The following is a 16,627-nucleotide window of genomic DNA, read 5'->3' as shown; positions in this document are numbered from 1 at the left end:
TGTGGATGAGTACGTAAGAGGACTCCCATAAAAACTGTCAGGAGAGGTAAAGCTAGGATGGGTTGGGCGTGGTGCCAAATGCCAACGAGGACACCAGTGGCGTTTCGGTTTGTCTAAGCTATGTTGGGGATCAGACGAGAATCAGAGAGAAGGTTCAGATAAATGGAATGGTAATGGGTGATGGGGAGGAAGCTGCCTTCTCATCCCTTATTCTGTTTTCTGTGTTTCCTTCCAAGAAGGACGATCATTGGACTGGGAAGGAGAGAACAGAAATGGCTAGGAGGGAGTAGCTGTCCAATAGAGAAGTGATGAGAAGAGAATGTCTGGCAGCATCTCGCTGCCCTTACTGAGTCCAAGTCACCAGGCCTGGAGACACACATGCTGTGTCTCACGGTACCAAGAAACCCTGGCTGCTGAGTCTCTTTGAGTGATCTCTGAAAGCTTTTGGAAAAGGAGAGGTGTTTCCGGGCTACAGCTGGGCAAATGTGATCCTGGTTTTCAAAAGAAAAAAGAGGGTTCAAACGCTAGATTAGTGAGATCGACGACTCTTGATGAAATCCTTGGACACATTATTAAAGGGATGCTTTGTGGGCAGTTAAGAAAGGAGGGTAATTGAGATTGCTCAGAATCAGCATGGCTTCATCAAGAAAAGACCAGGCTAGGGTTTCATTTGTTGGTCCATGTAAGAATGCTATAGAGGGACAGGATGCTTAGATTTCAGCCAAGTATTTTGACGGTTGCGTCTTCTGTATTTATGGGTAAAATGGAGGACTCTGAGCTGGAGGATAGTACTTTGGGGAAGATCTGGAACTAATTGACTGTTTGGACCCAAAGAGCAGTTGTTAATGGATTGATGTCAGCCAGGAGGGAGGTCTTCAGTGGAGTGCTCCATGGAGCTCTGGCCCGTGGCCCAGTGTTGTTCAACATTTTTTATCAACAACTTGGATGAAGGTATAAATGTCATGCTTATCAAATCTGAAGCTGACACATACTTTGGAAGAATAGCTAATGTATCAGATGACTGAGTCTGGATCCGAAAAAGGTCTCGATAGCCTAGGCAGTAAACAGGCAAGCAATAAGCATTTTATTAAGCAGTTATCATGTGCTGAGCACTGAGCTAAGCTCTGAGGATACCAATATGAGCCTAAAGAAAGACAGTCCCTGGCCTAAAGGAGCTTACATTCTAATGGGGGAATAAAAGGGGGCTGAAAAGCAAGGGGAAGAGGGAAAGAGAAGGCATCTGCCCAGAGCATGGTGGCAATGTCAGGGAGAGTCCGAAGGAGGGGAATATAGCACAGCCAATTTGGGTCTGTTCCTAACATGGAAGCTCCCAGGAAGAGACTCACCAATGGAAGAAGGGGGCTGACATGGCCTAGGGATATTCCAAGGTAAGGAGGCCCCAAGAGCTGAGGGAAGTTCCAGGATGAGTAGGCAGTTGAGACATGGTGGTGAAGTCTGAATGAGTCAGAAGCACAACACGGAACAGGCTAGAATGATGGGCCCCATCGACAGTGTTGAAGCTTAACGGGTAAATTTAAAGTTCTACATTTAGATTCTGCAAAGCAACTTCCCCAATGCCAGGACCAGGAGGAGTGTGACTAGTCAATAATTTCTCTGAGAAATGTCTGGGGAGTTTTAGTGAACTAGACACTCAACATGAGTCCATGGGGTGACCTAGCCAAAAAAAGTGTTCTCTATTCTAGGCTACATTAAGACAGCCCCAGGGTTAAAAAACAGGGGTGGCAACAGTTTCCCTAGCCCTTACCCAATATGCCACGTGAAGATCATTTGAAGGAACAATCATGTGAAGGAATGTTTGAAGGAGATGTTTAGCTTAGGGAAGAGAAGGCTTAGAGGGTGATGTGATAGCCTTCTTTGATGACTTAAAGGTCTAGCATATGGCAGAAGGACTCAATTGGTTCAATGTGACCCCAGAAGGCAGAACTAGGAACAGTAATTGAGAGTTTCAGAGAGTCTAATTTAGACTTGATGTAAGGAAGAAGCTACTCCCGCAAAGAATGGGCCCCCTAGGATGGGGAGAATATTCCATTTCATTGTCAGTCTTTGAGAAGAGGAAGGGTGAACACTTTGGGAATGGGGAGAATCTTGTAGAAGAAGGTTCTTATTGAAATATGGGTTAGACTCATGTCCCCTGAGGTTTATTCTAGCTGGTTCTTAGATTATATGGATCTACATAGCTCGAACTGCATAGAGATAAATGGCCCAAGCGATTACCAAGCTATAATTATGACGATTATTCTGTTACCAAGAACACTACCATACTGAGGAGGCCTTGAGAGTTGGCAAAGGACTGAACTTTATTCAGTAAACAGTAGGGAGCTGTGGAAGGGTTTTAAACAGAGGAATAACATGACAAGATTAATGCATAAAGGCATTCATTCTGACAGTGGTGTAAATGATGGATTGGATCAGAGAAAGAGTGGCCTTGGGAAAACCTATTTAGAGGCTTTTGTGGTTTTCTAGGTGATGGTCAGTGAGAGGCCTGTATTAGAGTGGTGTCAGCGAGAATATGGAATAAGGGATGGAAATGAGATATATGAGGAGAAGGGGTGTAGAATTGGTAGAACTTGGGTATGCGAAGGAAGAGTTAAAGGGAACAGGAGGGGTTTGGTCATGGGAGACTGGGTAAGTGTTAGTACCGCTAATAGAAATAGTGAAGTCCAGAAGTAGGTGTAGATTTAGGAGGGAGTCAAGAAGCTCATTTTTTGTACATATTGAGTTACAAGTACCAAGGAGACATTACATTAGAGAGCCAGTATCAGGAAGGATATCAGATAATGCCTTGTCTTTTCTAAACTTTCTACCTCTCTATTGCCTAGAACAGTATTCACCGTTCAGTAGTTATGTAATATTTGTTGAATGTATTGAATTTGCAGTTTCTTCCAGCTCCTACCAAGAGATGGGCCAGGCTGCCCCTAAGCCTTACCCATAGGGTCTTGTCTATACATAATATGGTTATGAGTTGTTGCCATGGCAGCTGCTCAATTCATACTTTAATTGACAATGATAAGGGAAATCTAGGTGGTTGTTTGTATTCTGTTCCTGATTTTGTCTCTCCCTTTGATCTTTGTGAATCTCTTTCCTGTCATTACTAAAGGAAGCATATTTACTTTCTGGGCATTGTCACAAAGTTTAGCTTCAGTGCAAAGATTGAGTTATTATACGTAGACTTCTCGATGAGTGAAAAATTAGTGTGACCTATAAGGCAGGTAAAGAAGGGAGTGCCTTATAAAGGTGTGTGTCATTGTATGGTACCTGACCGGAAAGTAGCAAGGTCACATTCATGGAATGGGCTGTAAGTTCCTAGAATGGAGGAACTTCCCAAGTAGTTGGGTCACTTGCTTTCTCTCTGTTAACAGTTAAGAGTTTCTCGGGGATAAGATGGGGTGGATGGGTGAAGAAGAGACACAGAGATACAGACAGAAGTAGAAAGAGAAAAAGAGATAGAGACACAGAATGATAGAGAAAGAGACAGAAAGAGAGACAAAAAGAGAGATATAGAGGCAGAGCGATAAATGGAGATAGAAAGATAGAGACATAGAAAGATTAAAGAGACAGAAAGAGAGAAAAAAAGAGATAGAGAGAGGGGGGGCAGAGAGATAAATGGAGCTAGATAGAGAGAAAGATAGACGGAGACAGAGACGGAGACAGAAAAAAAAAAACCAGGAGGATGAGGCTGAACAAGGACCGGGGGTAGATTTCTCAGCCTGGCATGCAGTTATGCTGGGTCTTTGATGTTGCCTTGGAAGCTCTGGGAGAGTTCCTTTGGATTAGAACTGTTCGAGTAACCCTTACCCCACTTTATGCTTATGGGAAGTGTTTAAATACAACTTGAGGCTTCTACAAAATCTGTTTTTGCTGAAGTGGAGACAGACCATCTGGTAGGAGAAAGAGCTAGAAACTTAAAACTTAGGCCAAAAACTTTAACTTAAAGTTTTGTTTTGAGGATAAGGTTGGAAAAGGAGGCATCTGGGAATGGGTGGGAGGGAATGACAAGGGTTCAGTGAGAAGAAAATGGAAAGAAATCTTGAGTCTTCTGAGTTTGTTTCAGCTTTCTCTATGGTTGAGACTGCATCCTTCCTGGAACCTAGAAAAGCACTGTCCAGTTCCTGAGCACTCTTCTCCCTCTCCACCTCTGTCCCCACCCTATCATGCCTGACCCCACCAGCACCAGAAGTCAATATAATTGGAGGGCCCCTCAGATATAGATTCCCAGGAAAACAACCCAGAAGTCAAAGGAACTAGAAAAGAAAGTATAGGAAGAAGCATTTCGAATAGCTGCTCTTCCATGCAGAGAGAATAGAAAGAGACTGAAAATAGAGTTAACTTCGACAGGTACAAGGAATAGAGAGAAACAGATTCTTGAAAATGCTTCCTGGAAATGGTCATCGTCGGAGGGGCTGTGGGAAGAAGACAAGCACCTTAATGCATTTTGCGTAGAATGGCGAAGTAGTCTAGACATTCTGGAGCTTGGATTGGAATTATGGAAGAAAAGTGGCTGACTTGACTGTGCTCTTTGGTCCATTGATCCATCCCACTATTGCACATATACTCCAAGAAAGCTGAAGACAGAAATAAAAGGTCCCGTATATATCCAAATATTCATAGCAACAGTTTTTGGTAGCCAAGAAACAAAATGGTTGCCCACCAGTTAGAGACTGACTAAAAGACCTAGATGAATATGATGGGATATTGTTGTATTATTGTGCGGCGAGAAATGATAGATGTGAGGAATTCAGAGAAATATGGGAAGATTTGTATGAACTGATACAGACCCAAACTAACAGAACCAAGAGAGGCAGGTACACAGTCACTCTTCTAACTGAAAAGAAGGTCAACGAGAACAGATCATGAAATGCCTCAGATCTTCTCCCTTGTTCTCTCCTCAGTGGCAGAAAGACAGATGACGACTAGGAGAGAATTTTGTATCCGTTGTATCAGTGTGTCAGTGGGGTTTTTTGCTTATCTGTTAAGCTGGATTGCTGCATTTTAGAACTTGTGATGGAGGAGAGGAAAAACTGGGAATAGTGTGGGCTTTTTGAAAAGCAGATTTCAAAAGACTCAGTGGAAGGATAACTAGGATCCTTTGGATTGAAATTCTACAAGGGAAGTCAGCCCTGGTGGAATGATGGGAAGCTTCCAAGAATGAAATTACAGAAGATGCATAAAGAGGAAGCATTTCTGATGAGGATGGAAAGGGGAGTTGTCTAAAGAGATTGGTATGGATGCACAGATCACTCACCAACTAACTTAGAACTTTTTTTTTTGCTTTTTGTTTTTTTAAAAACTTTTCCCCACTTAATAGCATCTTATTTTTTCCAATTACATGTAAAGTTAGTTTTCAACACTCACTTTTATAAGATTTTGAGTTCCAAAATTTTTTCTACTTCCTTCCCTTCCACCCTCCCTAAAACAGCATGCAATCTGATATAGGCTATACACGTACAATCATATTAAACATATTAGAATTTTTAAAAATGTATAGAAGATGGATAGCTATGGCTCAGAGTAAGTTGAGATTAGTGAGGAAAGCTAAGAATGATAGAAAGGATTAACAAAACCCAAATATATTTAGGGAAAAGACACATTCTTCTAATCACAAGAAACATAGGACCACTATTCAGAGTGATTAAAATAACACAATTCATGATGGAGAGAAAGTAGAGAGCTGTCCATTTTCTGATTCTCTGCACTTTCACTGACCATCTCCAATTCCTGGAAGGCTCTCCTCATCTCTCTCTCTTGGCTTTCCCTGACTTTAAGTTTTGCTAAAATCTCACCTCTTCAAGAAGCCTTTCCTGGCTTGTCTCTGAAGTCAATTCTAGTTTATCCTGTATGTTGTCTCCCCCATTGGTCTGTGAGCATCTTGGGAGCAGAGATTGCCTTTTGCCTTTCTTTGTATTCCAGGGTCTTAGCAAGTGACTGGCACATAATAAACACATAATAAAAGCTTGTTGACTTGGTTGGGAAGTCACTAGTAGCTGAGAGGACCAGAAAGGTTCTCTTTAGAGGACTATCCTTAGTCCCAGAGCCCTATCCTCTTAGAGAGGTTAGTGAATGAACTAAGTCTTAAAGGAAGTAAGGCACTCCAACGGGGCTAAGTAGGGTAATCTAGGAATGGGGACCATCTAAGTCAAAGGCAAAGAGATGGGAGGACAACATATTACCAAGTTCTAGGGATGAAAATAGATGGGGACGACAGTCCATGCCTTTAAGGAACTTGCAATAGAGAGACATGCACATATATATGGGAGTGGTGTCCAGGAAAAGAATGATGACTTGATCCATAGGGAAGTGGGTTGCCTTCTATGTTGAAGGGGACCCAGTGGAGAATGGGCAATGTCTTGGTTGGCCTTTGATATCAGGGCAGGTGGCAAGATGGCCAGGATGGCTGGCTGGCTGGGGTAGAAGGTGACTAGAGTTTAGGACTGGTTGGATAAGGTTAGCTTACACTCATTCACCAACCAAAAGGGTTTAGCCTTAGGGCAGTAGCTCCAAAGCTGAGTAAATTAACTCCCCCAGGGACTAGGGGCATGGTGTCTGGAGGGGTATTCCTATAGGGAACTACTAAAGAGAGGCCATGTGAATTTCACTTGAATTTCTGGAAAAGTTCTAGAACCTGTTGTAAAAAGGATGGTTTATAAATACCTAGAAAAGGAAAGCAGTGATCACAAGTCTAATTTTTCTCCAGCATGGTGCTTTATATATTTGAAAAATTATGCTCCCTCTTTATAGGCTAAAAGAACACTTCTTGCTCCCTCAACCTATCATAGCATGGAAGAGTTTTGCATCCCCTCACCATCCCAGTCAATGTCCCCAGATGTGCTTTAATGTTCCTCCTAAAATGAAACATCAGGACCTGAACAGAGTAGCACTATAGATGGAACCAGATCAGGGTAGGTTACAGTGGGAGATCACCTCCTTTATTCTGACACTGCTCACGGGAACCCTTTTTAGATGTCCCATCATACTTTTAACTTGTCATGAGCCTACATCCCACTGACCAGCACCACCCCCTCCCCAGACCAGACCTTTTTGCTTGAATTGCTTTCTATCCACAGCTCCCCCATCTTACACCTGTGTGGTTGATTATTGGGAACCCAAGAATAGGATTTAAAGTTAATCTTTTTTAAAAAAAAATTTTTGAGGGGAGAAACACAGGGCAATTGGGGTTAAGTGACTTGCCCAAGGTCGCACAACTAGTAAGTGGGTCAAGTGTCTGAGGCCAGATTTGAACTCATATCTTCCTGACTCCAGGACCAGTGCTCTACTCACTGCGCCACCTAGCCGCCCCTAAAGTTAATCTTCCTAGATTCAGTCCGTTGTTCCAGCCTTTCAAAAATCTTTTTTAAATTGCATTTTCTGTCTTTGAACATGTTAGTTACCCAACTTTGCGTTATCTGCAAATAAGGGGAGAGAGGGGTTTTGGGTTTTTGCCACTTGTCATTGACTTGTCATTTGCCGATTGCATATAAAGAAGATTCTGCAGTGTGTGTGTGTGTGTGTGTGTGTGTGTGTGTGTGTGTGTGTGTTTTCCTCTGAGTGTTCTCACTGTGGGCTCCTCTCTCTGGGTTTCTATCTGCACCAACTACTCCTTGGACCTCCTGGATGCCATACCAAAGCCATTTCTGTTTCCTCTCCCCACCCCCAACCCTAAGCTCTCATGCAAAGCTTCACAAAAGGCTTTCAGAATCGTGGGTCCACACTTTGTTGGTTGGAAATTCCATGGGGAGAAAGAACAATACGTTTTTCATCACACTTTGTTAATAACGTTTTAAAAATAGTATTTTTTCCAATTCCATGTAAAGACAATTTTTCACATTCGTTTTAAAACAATTTTGAGTTCTAAATTTTTCTCCCCTCCTCTCCTTCCCCCTCCCTAAAACAGTAAGCAATTTGATATAGGTTATATATGTACAGTCTGAAACATTTCCATATTAGTCATGTTGTGAAAGGAGAAACAGACCAAAAGGAAAAAAAACACACACACACACACAAATAATGAAGTGAAAATAGTGTGCTTCAATCTGCATTCAGACTCTTATCAGGTCTCTCCCTGGATATTGCTAGCATTTTCCATCATGAGTCCTTTGGAATTGGATCGTTGTATTGCTGAGAAGAGCTAAGTCATTCATAGTTGATCATCACACAATGTTGCTGTTAAGTGTGTGCTATGTTCTCCTGGTTCTGCTCAGTTCATTCGGCATCAGCTCATGTAAGTCTTTCTAGGTTTTTCTGAAGTCCGCTTGCTCATCATTTCTTATATCACAATAGTATTTCATTACATTCATATACCATAATTTATTCAGCCATTCCCCATTTGATGGGCATTCCCTCAGTTTCCAATTCTTTGCCCCACAAAAAGAGCTATTATAAATATTTTTGTACATGAAAGTCCTTTTCTCTTTTTAATGATCTTTTTGGGATACAGACTTAGTAGTGGTATTGCAGAATCAAAGGGTATGCACAGTTTTATAGCCCTTTGCGCATAATTCCAAATTGCTCTCCAGAATAGTTGGATCAGTTCACAACTCCACCAACAGTGCATTTATGTCCCAATTTTCCCACATCTTCTCCAACATTTACCATTTTCCTTTTCTGTTATATTAGCCAATCTGATGAGTGTGAGGTAGTACAATCAAAAATTCCATTTTGTATCTCTTAATGCTCTCTATGTCTTGTTTAGTCAAAAATTCTTCCCTTCTCCATAGATCTGATAAATGAACTATTCCTTAATCTCTTGTTTTGCTTATGGTATCACCCTTTATATCTAAATTATGTACCCATTTTAACCTTATCTTTGTATACAGTATACGATATTGGTCTATACCTAGTTTCTGCCATACCACTTTCCAGTTTTCCCAGCAGTTTTTGTCAAATAGTGAGTTATCCCAGAAGCTGCGGTCTTTGGGTTTATCAAACACTAGATTACTATGGCCATTTACTACTGTGTGTGGTGTACCTCATCTATTCCACTGATCCATCACTCTATTTCTTAGCAAGTACCTGATAGTTTTGATGATTGCCACTTTATAATATAGTTTGAGAGCTGGTATTGCGAGGTCACCCTCCTTTGCATTTTTTTCATTAAGTCCCTTGATATTCTTGACCTTTTGTTCTTCCAGATGAATTTTGTTAGCGTGTTGTTTTTAGATGCACAAAATAAAATACTCTTTTTTTTAGGACACCACCTTAGGAGGTGGTCCTTTGGCTCCTCCACAGAAGGTGGTACTACTTCCACAGAAACTTTCAGGAGGTTGTGACAATGCCTAATGAATCCTTTTGTGAAGTTTTTCAATTTTGTTTGTTAAAATCAAAGGTCTTTTAAATAAACAGAGATCATGCTGCCCTTCCTATGATCAAAAAATTGAGCAGATGGAAGAAATTGTTTTGAAAAGCAGTTATCAAAAATACTAAACAATTTTGCCCCCGGTTAAGAACATCTGCTCTGCCAGAGGTCATGTGGACATGAGGGACACCTCCTGAGTACTCCCTCCTCGCCAGCTGGCAGGGATTGGCAGGACATACCATGCCAGCTTCCTCACAATTGTAACATATTCAAGGCACCTTCAGATCACCTCAGTTCCTGCCCTGATGCCCAAATTGGACACTCCTTGAAGGACTGCACCTTCATGTTTTATTTTTAAAGTTCTGTTGTTGCTTTTGCATTTCCATCACAGTGATCCCTGGATATATTTCAACCTACCCCTCTCACCCTGGGAATTCAACTTTATTTTATCACATCGCTTATACCAAAGGAGGGAAAAAAAGCAGAAACTACTGATAGAGTGATTACATCTAACAATAATGTGACACTCTGCCCTATTAGTCCCATGAAACAATCTGGCACTATTACTGATTTTCCAATTAGCTGTTTGGTTTTCTATTAGCAATCTTTTCAATAGTCCTAGCTAGCATACAGTTTGCAAAGTTCTTTAGAAACAGCTCATTCTCACAACAACTCTGGGAGGTAGGGGCTATTATTGTACCCAATTTATAGATGAGGAAACTGAGGCAGCCGGTGGTTAAGTGACTTGCCCAGGTTTACACGGTCAGTCAATAAGTTTCTGAGGCTGCATTTGAACTCAGGTCCTCCTGACCCCCACGTTAAGAGCTTTTAGCCAATGCACCAATTTCCATTCATCGTTGTATTCATTGCATATATTATTATTCTGGTCCTGCTTATTTTAATTTGCACCATTGGTTCATAGAAATCTTTACATCTTTCTCTGAATTCCTTACTCCTTGCTTTTATAACTATATTCTATTACATCTATAGAGTGCAAGTCGATTTGTCTCCTAATTCCCGCCCCCCTGCACAAGAAAGAATGTTTCCTATGCTTTGCTACTACAAAAAGGACTGCCACAGAATATTTCCTTGTGTGTTAGACTTTTTGTTTTTGACCTCCTTCGGGGTATATGCTCTAGAGGTCAATCTCAGAGTCAGTTTCACAAATCATTTTCCAGAACATTTGGATCATTTCATACCATCAGTTTGCCTGTCTTCCCATGGCTCTTAGGCATTGCCTCCTGCTGCTTTTTGGTCATCTCTGCTGGTTTGCAGGTTCTGAGCTGGATCCTCAGAGTTCTTTTAATCTGCCCTTCCTATTGGCGCTATTTCAAATAGTCATGGATGGCACTCTTGAAAAACTCTTCATTCCTATTCTCCGGCCACTTTCCTATTGGGAGTGATTGCTCTTGGCCGTGTGTAGGGAATTGGTGCCTATGATGCGCAGGCAGCACACACTGGTCACGGATATTTGCTGCAAAGATTTTCTGTCCCATTTGGAAGTTTCTGTTTTTATCTTCTCTGTATTGATTTTGTTTCTTACATGTAAAACTGGATAGAAATGTATTCCAGCCAGCTCCCTCTGAAGTTTGGGGAGTATCAGTGACTAGAAACTGGGGGAGGATGTAGAGACTCCCTTGGGGGAAGGGGGGAAGTGCCATTCCCAAGGTCCTGAGCCCCAGAACTCACTTCCTGGGCAGTGAACTCTTCAGGTGGGCAATCTGGGGGTGTTTGTCTAGGGAGCTGGGGTGTTCTGAGTCAAGGGACCTTGGCTTGGGATCTCATGGGAAGAGAGGAGAAGAGGAGGACAGCTTTGTACTTTTGGAGGCAAGAGGTCCTGACGTGATTCCTGACTTATCCTCATTTACAGGGGATAGTGAGATCCTGATGTGTCTGTGTATGTAGTTTCAGGCTATAATTTGTTAAGGGGGAAGGAGCTAATGTATTTTCATTGCCTTATAAATATTCAGCATTATTCTGGGTTTTGCATCTGTCTAGGGCTCCCTTGATGTCGTGACCCCCCGAACCAATAATCCGAAGCCGTTCTTTATTGCCATCCTCAGATAATACTGAACAGCCCCTTCATAGACCAACTCTACAGAAACATTGACACTAGCCTACTTTCCATTCTCCCTAAGAAAAAAGATCCTAAAAACTTGAAAGCTACCAGCGAACATGGATTTCATGTCCCCTTTGGAAGAGTAGTGGGCACCATCATGAATTAGAATTCTGTTTATGCATCTGAATCAAGAACAATTATTTGTTTTAAAGTAAATGGATGATTAAGGTTCTTAGTGGAAGTAGATAAACATATTTGTGAAAATTTAATGATATTTACCATTAATTTCATATCATTCATTCATCAAATAATTATTGAGTAAGACAGGCAAGGGCCCTGTGCTAAGTGCTATGGGAGATACAGGGGATTTGGACACATCCCTCTGGAGTTTCCTGTCAAATAGAGGAGATAAGACATGTTCCCTAGTACCTGTAACACCAGCTAGAATCTAAAAATTTGCAGGTAACATTCCAAATTAGATTAAAACGTAGTTAAGAAATATTTAACAAAATGAATAAAAATACAGTAGAACATAGATAATGTTTTTTTAAATTTAAATAATATTTTATTTTTTCCCCAAATAAAATACTCATTAAGAAAATTTTTTAGCATTCATTTTTACAAGATTTTGAGTTTTAAAATTTTCTCCCTCCCTTACTCCCTCTTCTCTTCTGAAAATGGTAGGCAGTTTGATATAGTTTATACATGTGCTACATAGATAATGTTAATATGTGGTTTTCTAAGTCAATACATTGCCTACAGGGATCCTTACATACAGTTTTAGTGAGAGTTTGACCCCATTGGTTTAGAGGACAGAACTACCGCTTCCCGCTGGGGCTGGGGAAGGATTTTCTTCGAAGAGATAAATAGCATTTGAATATTAGAGGGGATTAAAGTAGACACGTAAGAATTGGACAAGTGGTGTCTGGCTGGGGACAGGCAGTGGGCGATGGAGAAGGGGGAGAAGACATTCCAGTGAGAGGAAATACAATGAGTGAAGGCTTGGGCTGTAGGGAGGGAGAGGTGTCTGAGTAATAATAGCACATGAGTCCAATTTGTCCAGAAAGTTGGGTTCATAAGAGGGAGAATAGTTGGAGATGTAACCACAAAGGTTAGCTTGGGCCAAGTCATAGAGGGCCTTAAGTGCCAATTAAAAGAATTTAGAGCAAGGGGGTGACATGATGAGAGCTGGCATTTAGGAGGGTTACTCAGGCGGTATTATCTACAAACACACTGGAAGGGACTGGAGACGGAGGCTCAGAGCAAATTAAAGGCTACAATGATACTACAGGGAAGGGGCAGTGAGGGTCTGAATGAAGGACGGGCTGTGTCAATAAATGGGCGAAAGGGGACACGTTGGAGCCGTGTCCTAGAAGTGGAAAGGATTGGGTGTGAGGAAGCAATCTGAGAGGACATCCAGTCTCTGAACCTTGGTGACTGGGGAGAGGCTGATGTGTTTCACAGCTGGTGCCAGCAGTAAAAGGAGGAGTTCTTACCCATGGTGATGTGACGTGAAGAAAGAGCCTTCACGATGGAAGTTCTAATGATGTCAATCTAGTACTCATGATCAGCCCTTGCTGTGGAACCTTAGCGTTGATTTTTGACTGTCATTTCTATGTTGACAATAGATTTCACATTTTATATATGTGTGTATATGTATATATGCACACACACATATATATAAATTTATATTATATATAACACACATATACACACATGTATGTATGTGCGTGTATATATGTATATATGCTCACATATATGTATACACACATATATTTAATATATATATAATATAAATTTATATTTGTGTGGGTTGGCCTGTGTGTCTCTCTCACATATATGCACATACATACATTTCCCCATATCTTCCAAGACATGTTTTCCTCATTTTACTGATTTCTTTTCAGCCAGGAGACACAGGTAAATAGAGTGCCAGGCGAGTCAGGAAGACCTGAGTTCCAATCCAGCCCCAGACACTTACTAGCTGCATGTCTCTGGGAAAGTCACTTCATCTTTGCCTCAGTTTCCTTATCTGTAACATGGGGATAATAATAGCACCTACCTCCCAGGTGGAGCAGTGGATAGAGCTCCAAGCCTGGAGTCAGGAAGACCTGAGTTCAAATCCAGCCCCAGACACTTGCCAGCTGTGTGACCCTGGGCATGTCACTTAACCTTTTTGTGCCTCAGGTTCCACCAAATGAGGTAATAATTGCAAAGCAGTTAGCCCCGCACTTGGTATTAGTAAGCTCTATGTAAATATTAGTTATTTTTATTTTCCTTTTATGTCTTTGGCATGGGGGGAGGTGGTTCCTAATAAGGGATAATTAGCTTCTGGGTGCCCCTGGAGGTCCTAGAAGAGAGAAGTTAACCTCGCCTCCTCCCTTAGCCCAAGAGCCAGGGAGTTCCTGAGGACCTTAAATGGTCACACTTGGAGTTGAGGTAGTTTTCCAGGCCTTCTGGAAAGTAGCAGACCCCTGGGGAATTCTATCTCTCACGTACCTTTTCTCCTTTTCAGGGACTTGGATTCACGGAGAGCCGAAATGACCATGACTGCCAACAAGAATGCCAGCATCACCCACGGAGCTGGAGGGACTAAAACCCCTCGGGAGACCCTGGGCCGGTGAGTGGGGAGCTGGCATCTCCAGGCCCCGGCCTCAGAGCTAGCATGGTACAGACTAGCCGTGGGGAACCTTGGGATTGAGAGGCAGCTGGACTGAGCTCCAGAAAGCCTGAGCATGGTTGGTCTGGATCCCAAGGCAAGTAGAGTAGTGGGCAGCCTTATGTGAGCAGAAACATGTGGGATGGGGCACAGCTGGCCTGGGTTATCCTGTGGGTATGTGCCGTCTCCTGCCCTGAAGTGATTTTCAAGGACCTTTCATCTCCAGGCAAGACTAGCATACAAGTGGCCCAGACAAGAGCCCTTCTTTTCCTCCATAGGTTTGGGGGATAAGGTCAGCAATAAACAGCAACTCTCTGCTTTACTTTTTCATAAGATAATAGAAGCCTGGGGGATGTGGCTGAGCCAGGTTTCACAGTTCATTCATTCAATAAACCCTGGCATTGGGTGAAACACAAGATTTAGATGAGACCGTCTCTGCCGTCGTGGAGTTTACCATTTCGTAGGTCACTGTAACCATATGAAGCTGTTCTACTGGGAGTGGGGACCAGCAGCTAGCTGTGCAGCTCATCACAGGGCTCATGTCTCAGCTTGGGACTTAAAAGAAGCAGTTTGGGGAATTTCATTAGGTTGAAAATCCAGCCTACTTTGCCTGGTTCTTACATTTTTCTGTAAGTAACTGGCAGGGGGGCCTGGAGCTGGGTTGGGAGCTTGCAGGTTTCTGGAGCTGGGATCTCATTCTCCCTGGAGCCTGACACTGAGATGATGGGGATTCTTGTGTCCTGGTCATCTCTTGGACAGTCTCCTTAGAGCTCACCGGGGATTTTCTTTGTGGTGAATGAATTGGTATATGGCATGGTGGAAAGGAGGCTGTCGTGGAGTCAGAAGAGCTGGATTAGGGTCTGAGCTTCCTAATTAGCTGATTTTGCCCGTGTCATAGCCTCTCGGTGTCTTCAATTGTAAATGCTAAAGAGCTACAGAAATGTGGTTTCTCTAATTGTATGTCTGCTGTGCGCAAAGCACTGGAGATCCAATTCAGCAGATTTATTGCAGTTTATGTGTGCAGAGCACTGTGTTAGGCACTAGAGGAAATAGAAAGTGGACATAAGACTTTACAGAATGTCCAATTTAGCAGAACTATTATACAAAAGGATACATGTGGCTCAATGGATATCCCGTCCAGTTCCACGTCATAATCTGGTCCAACTCTCCTTCCCATTAATGCCAATTCTACTTCCTCATGTAGCATATTAGGAACTAAACTATTAAACATTCAAATGTTGTGGCTCCATTGTCATTGCTGAAAAAAAAATTACAGAATAGAAATTGTAGGAAATACTCAGAATCTTTTTGTCTTTCTTGTGTCCTGATCCACTTTCATCTTTGAATGCTTTGGGGATAATCTCATTTGACTGGGTCTCATGTCAAGCTTTCTGCAAACTCAGTTTCCCCATTTGCTGCTTTTTACTATTATTAGGCAGTTTTGCTTTCAGTCTTCCCCTGTCTACCTCTTGGCTGAGGTGGTCTTCTGCATTCTTGTGGTCTCCGTGTTTTGGTAGCTAATTTATATGAACCAGAGTTCTATTGGACATATTAATGTCTATTCCTTTCTCTGTTTCCCATTTCCTGCTCTCAGTACTTTGTCTGAATAGGTCAGGCTAGAGCTGGTGTAACTGCCCACAGAGTTGTTCTCTCAGGTTGGATGTTGATCTTGACTTTTGCTCTAAAGCTGCCCAAAGATAGCTGATTCAGAAATGACTCCCATATTGGTAATTGGTTGTTTCCTGTTGTTTTTGGCCCATAATTTCATTGGTTTGGGAACTCCCGATGAGGAAATTCCCTGTGCCTGAACAGGTAAGTACCTATTTTACAACCTCTAGTATTAGAGTTTCCTGGGGCTCTAAGAGGTTAGGCAATTTGCTAAGGTCACACAGCCAGTAACTGTCAAAGGCAAGACTTGAATCTAGGTCTTCCTGATTCCCTGGTCTAACTATGGTGCCACATTACCCCTTTTTTCTGAGTGTTGGGAAAGAGTTATAGAACCTGTGACCCAGAACCTAAACCTCTGCGTTTATGAAAACCAGCTTCAAGATTTGCATGTTCCTTACTAGTCATACTCTTTGGTTCATGCGCCTACGCAGGATTTAACCTGGAAACACCAGAATTTAGCTCGTGTGTAATTCTTTCCAAAAAGGTAAAGGGCCCTCAAATTCCATGCAAACACCAGGGCTAACGACAATACATTGAATATAAAAGAGGCCTTATAAAACCTAACAAAAATGTCAAGGACTTTCACTTGCACCTGTATAAACATTCAAAACAACTCTCCAGCCCTTCCCCAGAGATCCAGATTTACACTACTACCTTGGTTGCCCTCCCCAGCCCTTGTGCTTGCTAGAGCATCAGGCATCTGGCCCCTCCACTGAGCCTTATTTCCTTCAGGGGCCTGAATAGTCCTCCAGACTCCTAGTTATACCCTGGGGTTAAGCCCCCTCCCATAAGTGGGAGAAGAACAGGGGGCACTTGAGAGGCAATGCTGGTACTCCCAGACTTATATAGTTCACACAATTCACAATCATAGTGATGGACAAGGTCTGAGGTTTCCTCTTTCTGCTCATGGTTTTGTCCCTTGTTGATCCTT

At 42.3% G+C, this 16,627-nt stretch overlaps 1 protein-coding gene across 5 annotated transcripts in view; it reads left to right on the top strand.

Annotated features, from left to right (window-relative positions):
• The window catches only part of DENND2B (DENN domain containing 2B), a 207,127-nt gene that overhangs the window by 122,064 nt on the left and 68,436 nt on the right, over nt 1–16,627 (top strand). For all 5 annotated transcript variants that reach the window (XM_036764023.1, XM_036764020.1, XM_036764024.1 and 2 more), the window contains one exon: nt 13,885–13,989. In XM_036764023.1, the coding sequence (XP_036619918.1) occupies nt 13,910–13,989 (80 nt within the window). In that variant the 5' untranslated portion in view covers nt 13,885–13,909. The remainder of the gene's footprint in view (nt 1–13,884; nt 13,990–16,627) is intronic.

The sequence above is a fragment of the Trichosurus vulpecula genome, chromosome 6 (genome assembly GCF_011100635.1).
Source record: "Trichosurus vulpecula isolate mTriVul1 chromosome 6, mTriVul1.pri, whole genome shotgun sequence".
In the NCBI taxonomy this organism is placed as follows: Eukaryota; Metazoa; Chordata; class Mammalia; order Diprotodontia; family Phalangeridae; genus Trichosurus; species Trichosurus vulpecula.
The sequence above is the reverse complement of the archived record's forward strand: the minus strand, read 5'-3'. Positions and strand labels throughout refer to the sequence as shown.